General features: G+C 41.2%; 1 protein-coding gene across 1 annotated transcript in view; it reads right to left on the reverse strand.

Annotated features, from left to right (window-relative positions):
- LOC138299766 (granzyme B-like) overlaps positions 1-12,913 on the reverse strand; it is a 140,484-nt gene that overhangs the window by 87,934 nt on the left and 39,637 nt on the right. Inside the window, exon 3 of the mRNA XM_069238306.1 lies at positions 12,601-12,736. Within this exon, the coding sequence (XP_069094407.1) occupies positions 12,601-12,736 (136 nt within the window). The remainder of the gene's footprint in view (positions 1-12,600; positions 12,737-12,913) is intronic.

Genomic DNA, 12,913 nt, shown 5'->3' on the forward strand with positions numbered 1-12,913 from the left:
GTAACCTACCTCGAAGTAATGTAGTTAGCACCCATAAGGTCACATTAGGTCTAAGAGATAAATTCATTAAATTAGAAAAGTTAAGAAAACAGGAGGTTTCCAGATGGTGGGACGGAGCCACACTCAAACAATATATCAAACTAAAAAGAATACCAAGAGTGCTGAGATCGCATATCTTTCCTACTTTCGACGATTTAGAGCAAGATCTTTTGGATTGCCGGGAACAAGAACTCATTTCCAGCTCATTTAAACTGATAAACATTTTGATAGAAAATGCAGACAGAAAGGTATCAAAATTACAGGCAGAAATTGCCACCCTAGAAGCAGAAATTCATAGTCTGAATTTAGAAGCAGCAACTACAAAAAACTATGCAATTCTAAATGAAATTATCAACCAACACCAGAATGAGGTTACACAAAGGAAAGCTCGTAAACTCAAATGAGATGAAATTGACTATAAAAATGGTAGAGTATTCACCTTTTCCCAAAAATACGACCATTTAATCAAAGAGGGGAACAAATACGAACAGAGGAGATGGGCTCACAATCTTCACTTAGTGTCACTTCAGTGAGTAGTAATGAATCAACTACTAGTAGTAACATAACAAGACAAGATTTAACATTGCAACACGGAACCCCTTCTTTTTTAGCAGAGGTTCAGAGGATCAGACAGGGACATTGAGAGACAAACAGACGGAAAGAAATACCTGTAAAACAAGGAGGGGCAGGAGAGGAGGGAAGCTTAGAAACAAGAAAAGAGATGCAGACCAGATCACGAAACAAGTAGTCTCAGAAAATATGACCAAGGATATGATCAGTGTCAAGAATTTATCAGATTTACCACTAACACCCCACGATTTTTCACTTTTTAGCAAAGGCCTAGGGTTTTGCCCTGATAATGTTGGTGACTTTCAAAAAACAAAAATAGATTTTTACAAGTTTATTAGGCGCCTCAAAATCAAGAAACATTTTTCCACTCAGACTGAGACTAGAACTGGGGACATGCTGCAGGACATAAATAAAGATTATCATCCTCTCTCAATTCAGGATGTACATGATACTGCAACACTTTTATCAATTACAGACTATGAACAGAATCCCACTACAGTCCTAGAGATACTTACTGAACTAGATATTCCTGTCGAGACATTGGGTAGTGGCTGAGGTCGAAATCCAAGTGGACACCTAATCTTGCCAGTGACAATTGTATTGACACCTTTTACAAATTAGTTTGGCAGGATTTGAATGCTTCTGCAATTAAAAATAGAAAACGGCGCTGTTCCTTTTCTAGCAATTTGAATTCTGAAGAAGGTAGGGCTTTGGGACATCTACAAACAAACAAGGATATAACTATCAAGGAGGCTGACAAAGGGGGAAATATAGTAATTATGAATACGAAAGACTATGATCAAGAAATATATGGTCAATTAGCAGATGACACTTGCTATGAAAAAATTGCTTCAGATCCCATACCAGCTCTAACCAATGAAATCAACAAATTCCTTAGGAAGTGTTTTGATGAACACTTAATTAATGAGGATGAATACACTTACCTACGTGTCTTTAGACCAAGATACCCACGCTTGTATATTTTACCAAAGATTCACAAAAATCCACATCGTCCCCCAGGTAGACCGATAGTGTCAGGGACGAGTGGTCCCACTGAAAGAATCTCTGAATATGTGGATATTTTTTTACAAACTTATGTGATAAATCTTCCTTCATACATTAAAGACACCAAACACATCTTAAGTATCCTCACTGATATCAATTGGGAACCAGGGATGACTCTTGTTACCCTGGATGTGACGTCCCTCTACACTAGCATCAGACATACCTTAGGACTACAGGCTGTACGTCATTTTCTTAATAACAGATCAGCTAGATTATATAACCACACCATGATGCTGCAAAAGATGATTGACATTATTTTGAACAATAACTTCTTCTTACTTAAAAAAGAATGGTTTCGTCAGAAACGTGGAGTTGCTATGGGATCCAGATTTTCACCAGCTTACGCCAACCTCTTCATGGGGTATTTTGAGCATAACGTGATCTGGAGTTTGAAAGGGAACACATGGAACATGGACATATTGTTTTGGGGTCGCTACATTGATGACTGTATTATAATCTGGACGGGGGACATACCCAAACTGAACAGTTTTATAGAATACCTTAACTCTAATGACCTCAACATTGCTTTTACTTGGGAGCACAGTAATAAGAGTATTCCCTTTCTTGATGTTGAATTATTCATTCACAACAACAAGATCAAAAGCAGTCTTTATAGAAAAAGCACGGCATGCAATGCAATACTACATGCAACAAGCTCACATCCCAGGCATCAGATTGACGCAATTCCGTTTGGTGAAATGGTCCGAGCTAGACGCAACTGTAGCTTGGACATTGATTTCTTTCAATGCATCAATGATATGGAGCACATATTTAAGCAACGGGGATACAAACCATGTATTCTTAAGCAAGCCCGTAATAGGATTTTAAACATTTCAAGAAGTGACACTCTCAAACAAAAATCTAGAACATTTAATAGTAACATTCGTTGTGTAGCTGACTATTCACAAGCCACCTCAATACTACGCAAATGTATGACAAAGCATTGGCCGATATTACGAGCGGATACAACTCTAAGAAGTTTTATTTCAGATACTCCACTTCTTACATTCCGTCGTGGCAGAACTCTTAAGAATACATTATATCCTAGCTACCCTAGTAAACAACACCACGAAGATTGGCTCACTAGCCGCAATAAGGGATTTTATAAATGTGGGCAATGTGGAATGTGTAGATGGGCAAGAACGGGGATCTCTACCTTTCATAATCAGATTGGTGATCGATTTCCCATCACCTCTTGCATTACATGTAACAGCAATTACGTAATTTACATGAAAATTTGCATGTGCAGCAAATACTATGTAGGCAGCACCATCAGATCCCTCAAAATAAGCATGAGCGAACACTATCGAGCAGTGAGACAAAATGACAGTCGGTATCCTGTGGCAATACACATCAATCAATGCCCGGCCCAGGGCCTAACCAAAAGCTTTGAATTTTATGGGTTTGAGAATGTATCCAAAGACCCACGAGGAGGGAATAGAGAATTACACCTTGGAAGACGTGAATGTACTTGGATCCTCAAATTAAGAGCAGTGGAGGAAGGTCTTAACACAAATTATGAAATGGAGTACTTCCTAGGTGATTCATTTTACTATCATAATAACGTATAATTTGTACACTGTATGTCAAAGTATGAATTTAATCATTACTGTCACACTTTATCAGCATAGTATACAACACTACCTAATATGGAAGATTGAGCCCAATTTAATTCTGATGTTAAGATGGTGGACTCTGTTCAAATGTGAAGTGTTACTATTATTACAGTATTTACATTATATATGAATTCACACTTTTTTTTTTGTATTAATTGGTAAGTATCACCAGTCTTTGATGTTCATGTGAAACGAATAATTAGGACGATGACTACTTAGGATTACTTGGCTGATTACACTTTGTTTTACTAGTTTGTATCATCTCTCATTCTCGGGACCCTTCGAACAAATTACTTCTAAGTTACATTATTTTCATCCTTTTTCTATTTCGGGCCAGTCGATGATTCTCTTCATCGATTAAATAAAGGACCAAATAAACATACTGCCCATCATGCCGAAGAATTTTATACACACAACTGAGACCTTACTCTGTGTCGTGTGACACCTTATTCGGTGTCTTTCTATCAGTTTGTGTAAGCGCCTAAGGCTGTTCGCATTAGATAATGCTTAGCATTTTCAAGATGGCGCCCACTTTTTCTTTTAACACTCTGTCCTTTTTCTGTTTCGGGCCAGTCGATGATTCTCATCATCGATTGAAAGAAGGACCAAACAAACATACTGCCCGTCATGCCGAAGAATTTTATACACACTCCTGAGACCTTACTCTGTGTCGTGTAACACCTTGTTGGGTGTCTTTCGATCAATTTGTGTAAGCGCCTAAGGTTATACACATTAGGTAATGCTTAGCAATTTCATCCACCCAGTTGGACACTGTCTTTTAGTTGTGTCTCTCACACTTGAAGATGGCGCCCACTTTTTCTTTGAACATTCTGTCCTTTTTCTATTTCGGGCAAGTCGATGATTCTCATCATCGAATAAAAGAAGGACCAAACAAACATACTGCCCGTCATGTCGAGGAGTTTCACACACACTCCTGAGACCTTACTCTGTGTCTCTTCTATACCTTATACCTCTAGGTAAGTGACATTAATGTTAACTTATGTATTTGCACTTTATTCTGAGGGGGCTGAGTCGGGTTGCTCAATTTAGAAGCAACATAAGATTATAATCTTTGTTACATCGGTTTTAGATGAGACGGAGGGCTTACAGGTCCTTTTTCTCTACATACACGCCAGCTTAATTATCGGGGAGCAAGACACAGCGCCCCCAACACAAGAAATTACCCAAAAGAACTGTTTTGTTTATAGGTACGTGACCTTTTACTTTTAGAATTATGCTGTATTGCTTATGCTTGTCACTACTTCCTAAGCACAGCGATCTTCTCTTCTAGATCACACCGTAAAAGATTTTGGATCCATACTTGCTGACTTATGAGTACTCCCTCATGAAGACTCGGGGATAATAGTGTTCTGCCCCAGTCACGTGATTTCCACTACTCTTTCTCTATTGGTACGTGATAGTCCTTCTGTTAGTTCCTTCTAAATTCAGCTTACTCATTATCTTCCTCCTAATGACTTACAATCATTTTATTTCAGATCGTACATTATCTTGAAGAGTTTTACTTGATTAGGATAAGCCATTTATTCATGTTAACACCTTACTTATACTTTGGTACGTTTTTCTTTATTCAGACACACTTGCGAATGCTTAATTAGCACACTCACTCACCAATTTCCTAGGTGTTATGACGCCTTTCTGTTCCCTTTTTCCTAATGACACCCTGTCATGAAGAGTATATTTCTCAACCTTAGTTTCCGTTTCTCATCGCCACGTGTCTAGTGGGAGACTTTAGCCCTATTTCTAATTCTCAATTTCTACTTCGTTTCACATACACATCAAACTTTTGGTGATATTTATAATAATAACAATTCTATCACTAGTGGTAGACTGTAATCACAGTTTTCTCTCGGTGGCTCCTTTTGGTAATGTCACTTGATGATTTTAGACACTCACGCGGCACTGGTGAGGGAGTTGGCCACAATTTTAGTGCCAGGTATTAATTTTCCATAATCATGTATAACTACAGATTATGACCAAGCTCATTATTATGTTTCTTACAGCCCTGAGGAAGTCAATGAGATTAATTTCTCTGAGACGAAACACGTGTTGGCTGTTGGATGTTGTTGTGATGATCACATATGGGCTGTTGGATGTTGTTGTGATGACCACATATGGAATCTTTCTGATGTGATGAACATGTATGAAAACCTCGCACAAGAATAAAGACACTGAACTTTAACTCTGTTTGGATTATATATTGATTCTCTGAAGACCAAGAACCTAACAGCATAGACTCTTATCTTGTTATCATACGAGTGCCCTGGCTTTTTGAATCAATTTGTTTTTTCCTATTGGAGAAACACTGGAGGTGTTGGGAGGACCCTCCGTTCTGGAGCACCGTATTTACTATCTATTGTTAAGAAATGTTTTGGTGATATTCTGTTAGCGCCTATCCCTATAATTTCCCCCCCTTTTCTTCACAACTTTTAGGTACCTACACTTAGCAATAGGCCATTAACCTCCACCAAGGTCCAGTTAGGTCTCAGTAAATTAAACCCAGCTCAACCCTTGGTAGCTTGGCAACGAGCGTCAAGGCTTAACTTAGGAGACAGAGTATGAAGCATTCAAATATCACAAAACAGTAATTAATTAAAACACAGGAAACAGTTTAAAAATCCAAAACCAATTTACAAAAATAGATTATATTTTTATCTTTAAAATGACACAAAAACTAATAAAATTGGATAAGGGGAACCGGAGATATGAATTTTTAAAGAATTATTGTTTTTTTAGCGCCTAGAAACAAAAAAGCGCCAATCGGGTCCTCTGGTTGCACTTCGACCGGGGCAAAGTCAAAGTTTAAGGCCGGCCGTGATGGAGCCCTGCTTGGCTACAGGCCGTGGGAGGCCTCGGTTAAAAGTTTACCTTCTCACTTAGTCTCTTTTTCGAAGATTTTCTTCAGCGGGACGAACCTGCCCGTCCAATCTGACCTCCTGGAGCTCTTCTCTGGATACGCGTCGCGGGAATCCTCGGTGGAGATTTTTACCTTCGGACTTAGTTGTTTTTTCAAGGTGAAAATCCTTCGACCAGAGTAAACCTGGATCTTGATCCAACGTCCCTGGAGCCCTCCTCGGATACGCTGGCTGGGAGGTCCCGGTCAACTTTTTACCTTTGGACTTAGTCTCTTTTTCGGAAATTTTCTTTACCGGGACGAACCAGCAAATCAGGCCGGGTCGCGGTTGAGGCAAGCTGGCTAGAGTTGCCGCGGCGGGTCGGTCCCCCTATGGAGCTTTTTTTCAAAAGTTGTCCAAACTTCTCCAAACTTCTGTAGCTTCTCCCAGCTGTCCTTTTAAGGTTCTTTTGAGGTCCACAGCTCACCCCAAGTGTCCAGAAGTTCTGAGATGGTCCTTGGGGGGGTGCGGACTACAACTCCCAGAATGCACCTGGCGCAAACTCCTTTTTGGCCACTGGACAGTGGTCAGCTGGTCGCTTTCTTCAGGAGTTGGTGCAGGGGACTCTGTTTAGCAATTTTTTACCTGTAGCAAACAGGGAGTCCCTCCTTGAACCAGTTGAAGCCAGGCAAAGTCCTTCTTGTGGTGAAACCCAGGTGTGTAGCTAGTGCAGTCCTTCTGAGTGCAGGTTCCAGGTGCAGGCCAGGGGTCCAGCAGGGCAGTCCTTCTTCTTCTGTAGTTCTTCCTTGTTGGATGTGGTAGGGAACTGAGGTGTGGGTGCAGGTCTGCCAGTTTTATCCTTGCTCCTGGGTAAAAAGCAGGGGGGTCCGGGTTCCCCAATCAGGTGCAGGGTCCTTCCCCCTGTGATGACCACTTCCTGGGAAGTGTGGCAAAAATCAATCCCAGGAGGCAACATTCTCCAAAAATCCATCATGGCTGAATCTGATTTTTGGAGGTTACATCTGGCTGAGCCCACCCACTGGCGTGGCTAAAAATCATCAACACACCCCTCTCCTGCCCTCTCCTAATCTAATCAAGGGGGCACCTAGTTGTCTGGGGTTGCAGGATGTGGGGGTGTTGCTGGTTGCTCCAAATGTCCTTCTCTGCCTTTGAAGACCAGTTTGGCAGCCATCCCCCTTCCTGCCTCACCATCTGCTGAGGGGAGATTCCCTCCCACAGGCACATTCCTTTGTGTGAAGCCAGGCCACTTCACACCTCATCAAGGCAGCCTGGCCAGGCTACTAGAGGCTGGCCAATCAGAGCACAGAAGCAAAAACAATGGAGGGGTGAAATTGGCAACTTTTCAGGTAAAGTTTCAAACTCTTTACCTGAACAAGTTATATTAAATCCAACAACCGGAAGTTGTGGCATTTATTATAACAATTAATTTGATACCAAACTCTTGGTATCCATCATTTAAGGGGACTTTAAAAATTAAAATAAAGTCTCCCCATTCTAGCCTATGAAGGCCATTTACTATAATGAGGGAAAAACGAACTTAGCTGTTTTTACCTCACCAGGGCTTATAAAACTATTTTTATAAGGTCCCTGCTTATAGTTACATGGCACCCAGCCCCAGGGGCACAGAGGGCACACCTTAGGGTGACTTATATGTAAAAATAAGGTTGTTTAAGACTTTGGAGCTACTTTTAATTCAAAAGTCGAATTTGCATATAACTTTAATTTAAAAGCAGCCAGCAAGGCACCTATGACAGCGGGCACATCAGCAGTGCACCTATGGGTGCACTACCTATGCTGTGGTCCCTAAACCTACATGCCCTACCATATACTAGGGACTTATAGATAGGTTAACTTAGCCAATTATAATTAGCCTAATTTGCATATTGATTTTACACAGAGCACAGGCCCTGGGACTGGTTAGCAGTACCCAGGGCACCATCAGAGTCAGGAAAACACCAGCAAAAAGTGAAAAATGGGGACAAAAAGTTAGGGGGCCTCTGCAATCAGCCCTGTTTTCTCACACTCCAGAAACTGGAAGCTGGAACCCTTTAGATGTCCCAGGTCTGTTGGACAGATGGAAACCATGTGAAGTGTATTGTTTTGCTTCTTTTCTGCCCTATTGACCACTCAATTACAGAAGTATTGGCATATAAATCTATATGCCCTGCCAGTGGACAAATTCATTGAGAATTGGGGTGAGAAGAACAACGATGATTTCTTGCCCTTTGCCATGATAATGAAGGTGGAGGTCCAAGCAAGAAGGCAGACAGCAAACATAGGCTTAATTACTACTTTATTAAGGACTCAAGTTTTGTTTCCACCTCTATTGGAACTTTCTTGGATTTTTCCGAACCTTCTCCCACAGTCTCCGTCCATCCTGACAAATCACCAAGGCCAAACTTAGCAGGTGGTAATGGAGGAATCCTTACATCTACATCTACATCTAGTTGTGTGAGATTTCAGAGAACACTGGCCAATCCCATGCCTTTCATGAAAAACTGAGGTCTTCATGAGCCTACGCAACCAGCATGAATAAGCAATGAGAATTTGCATAGAGAAGGGGGTCCTTTAGATTTGCGATTTCAGTGGGGCATGTTCCCCTGCATGTATTTCTATTTCTGACTGAGAAACATCCTTTGGTTTACAAATTGCTGTGTGGATTTACCACCAGATCCGCAAGACCATCATCAGGACCCAGTGTTGTAAAATAGAAGTGACAATTTCCAAATGCACTCCTACAAACATTGAGTGGCTGAGGTGTCTCGGATTGCCTATTTTATGTGTTTGGGTTTACTTATGCCCTTTTACAAGGCTAGGGTAAGACCACCCTAAGGATACTAGGTCTAACAATGGGCAATTTTGTTTCCAGCTTTTTCACCTGGCCTGAAACTCAGTATAGTACCCTGCATTAGAGCTTATGAGAGAATGACAGCTGAGTTAGATCCAATGGGTTTCCAGCAGTTACTGATCTCACTCATTAAACCCTTCAGACTACAGTCTTTTCTGACAATAGCTAGATGGGTCTCTTGGGTCATGACAGAGGCTGGAGTTGAGACATATTGTTTTTGGCGTACAAAGCTTTTGGGATGCAGATCAAAAGACAACTTGGAAGCGGCCAATTGGTCCTTGGAATCCACCTTTAAGAAGTTTTATTTTAAGCATTTGGGATTTGCAGCCCAAGTGGTAGCAAGAGTTAAATGTGCATAATGTTGGCAACCAGTCCTGAACACAGAATGCATGCAAAATCGCCTAACATCCATAACGTAAAGCTTCAGTTGTATTAAGGTCACGGGCGCCAGGATTATCCCACTGGGCTTCAAAGTGAATGTTCAGTTACCATCCCTTGGAAGAGAAATTTTGTAATTGGAGATCATCTTTTTTTTCCTTAAGAATATCATCATGGATTAGTGTTGCAGTTAGAGTTTTAGTGCTTTTAGAATAAACTGATGCAATGGTGTAAATACCTCTGGTCCTTTTCTAGAGGAGTGGGTTAGTAGCAGGAGTGATGGAATGCTCCAGATTACTAACTGAAGTATGGTTAGCATTAATAAGAAAAGAGGAGGTAGAAATGATGGAAAGACAGGATAAAGCCATTCATGCATGTTAAAGGGTTACAGTTCATGTTCTGGTTAGGGGAAATGTAGTGTAGCGATACACAATCTGTTGAAGGTTTTTGGTTGAATTGTGAAGGCTTCAGAGTTGCCAATACAAGAGATACATGAGTAACCCTCACCTCTGCGTCCTTAATAGAATTGACATTTTTCAACACAAAACCTATGTAATTTTACACTGCACCTCATGACTCATTTTTCCACCGCCCTGCAGGTCCTGTCTCTTTATCACACTCTTTTTTATACTGGCTTTTTCTCTTTGTCACTGTTTCCTTAGGGGAGTTGCTACAGTGAGAACAGGCAGCAGTCAACGTGCCACTCATAGTCACTGAAGGCCAGGGCATTTTTGACTGAACTGATGTCTAAATAAATGGGGTATTTGAAGAATGGATTATACTCTCAGAAGGGCAGCTAGATATTTTGAGGTGAGCTGGCAGATGGCCTCTAAGGATGAAAGAAGGGTCTTTTTAAAGCCCTGCTGGAATTGTGTCCAATGGCACTATGAGAGTCACTAAGGGCTGGAAGTATTAGAACCAGCTGGTTGAGGTACACTCATATAGGCATTCCAAAGCATGTGAGCAGTGCCAGTTAGTTCATTGGCTAAAGAGCCTATTGAGAGTATTTAATGACCAGCTCAGGGTCGGCAAAGACTTGGTTCTCCGAGAGGAAGCGTGTATATTCTAATGGTATGCTGGGGCAGTCTGAGAGAACACCTAGTATGTTTAGATACCTAACGCTGGTGTCTGAGGCAAGCTGAAAGGCAGGTAGGTAGGTCTAGGAGCTAAACAGAGGTATCTAAGGGGCTATCTGACCGCATGCTGGAGGTTTCCGAAAGGTAATAGGGGGTTTCTGGGAGTGGTATACGTGTGTTTATTGGCTGTCTGAGGCTGTCTGAAGACCTATCAGGAATTTCTGAAGGCAGGCTGAAAGTCAAACTGACAATGTTTTTTGTGAGCCATCTCTCACATCCCTAACATCCACCTTCTTTCACTGTCAGCAACAAGCGCAGACTTGGATGTGTTCAGCACTGTTGATGGGGAAAGAAAATGAATGGCGCCCCATTGTTCCAACAGCAACATTGTGATCTGCAGGTAAATAGTGACTTGAGCTGACAACTAGCTATCTGGCAGAGGGCAATTTGGAGGGTATGAACTAATCAACAGGGTTGTTAGAATGCTGGCTAAGGGTCTCTGAGGCGCTATTAGTAGGTATGCTGAGAATTTCTAAGGGACATCTGGTGAGGGCCATCCGATGATAGCTGGGATGACTGAATATGAATTGTAGACTGGCTGAGGTATCCAATGACCAAATGTGGGTGACTGAAGGCTGATGTCTCTCAGTGGAATGTGATAAGAGTTTGCTTGGAGAGTCTGAGGTGGGCCTGAGATGTTTCTCAGTTTGTCTGAAGCCAGACACAGTTGCTAGGGCATTGCTGGGAGTTCTCCAAAACCCTTCTGGAAGTGCCAGAGTATATGTCAATGATGCGGCCTGATGTTAATCAGCCGGATGGGTGTGTTGCTAGACAGTGAAGTGCCTCAAATAGTGAGATGATGGCCTCTGAGGGCTCTGTGAAGGTGACTGAGAACCTTTCAAGGATATTTGAACATCTTTGAAGGGGCGCTGGTGGTTTTTAAGGAGGACTCGTGGTGCCTTGAACATTTCCACTACAAAAGTGTAAAGCCAGGTCATTTTACCATAGTCCCAGCACGTCTGATTTTCCCAGATCTCTAATTTCATTTAGAGATTCAGAAATGCATCAAAGAGTTAAAAGCATAAGGGTTCCCTTTCTCCAGAACTAGGTACAATTTGACACATAATGTGCCATAAAAGAATAAATGTTTCGTTAAATATATCTCTAAGCTAGGTTCTGTTGATGCCTATGTTTGCTGATTTTCACTTCCCTCCCACAGTACTATGTTGAAGACTTACTGGCTAGAACTTCCAGAGCAATAGTCTCCATACTTTTGTGTACTATGAGCTACTTGTGTCCAATGAAAATCCTCCTGAGCAACAATTACTATTAGAGATGTAGTAGTAACCATATCAAGCAAGATTGCATAAGTGGTCGCCATATGCAAGATTACAAGCAGAGATCACCTCTGTGCTTCAAGCATGGTTGCCAGGAGTAAATATGGCATACCTCCACATGGGTAGCAGGTAAAAGCCATAGCTGAAAGGCAATGGCACAAAGGTAATAAATTAGTAAAAGTCTCCTGTGTGTGTATTTGATTTTTATTTCTCAAATATCAGCTTATATTTTGGAAATTCAACTGTTTTCCATCAAATATCAATTTATGGATTCTGAAAGTACACACATTTACATTTCAAACACATGCTTTTGAAATCTGGTATACATTTTAATTCACATCAGCAAAAGCTTATAATTGAGTTCACTTGACTGTGCAGAGGAGAGCTACTTTTAGGTACCTGGAGAGCTACCAGTAGCTCAAGGAATACCTCAGAGAGGCCACAGTGACTGCACATGTAAATTGGTTGTTTATCTACATTTGTATTATTTCTGACTAATTTAAAACATAACCAGTACACCCCTTTATGTCTGATTTTCATGATCTGATTGTGTCTTCTCTTTTTTTCTTGCATTTTCTAGTGATCTCTTTGGTATAGCTCATTATATATTCAAAGTCTCCTAAATTAAAGCAAAAATTATGTTACATGATCTGTGTCACAGTTTGATGTTGAGGAAGTAACTCTGGTCCCCAAAACAGAGTGCTGGTGCCAGCACCTGCAACCAACAACACTATTTAAGCACTGCTTACCCAGGCAAAGTATGCGCCAAACCCTTTATAAAATCATTGCAAGCAGTACCTTGAGAAGCATGATGTCATTTTCTAAGGTCTTTGGGTTGTACTCTGGGTGAAGAAATATGCGAAGTATCTGAACGTTTTGCTGCGACTCCTCCTTCTTTTTAATGTTGTGAGCTCCAAGGGTGATCTCCGTGATGCTGAAAAGGAAATCAAAACCGCAGTGGACAGGTTGACTTCAGAATCTTTCAGAGATCTACGTAAATATATATCTGAACATCAGTGGCGGCTGACACTAATCTAAAGTGGTGGGATGACAAGGAGGGGTGGAGGAGGTGGGTGGGGGGGATTTAGGCGATTAATCATTTAAAATAAAT

This window comes from Pleurodeles waltl, chromosome 6 (assembly GCF_031143425.1).
Source record: "Pleurodeles waltl isolate 20211129_DDA chromosome 6, aPleWal1.hap1.20221129, whole genome shotgun sequence".
NCBI lineage: Eukaryota > Metazoa > Chordata > Amphibia > Caudata > Salamandridae > Pleurodeles > Pleurodeles waltl.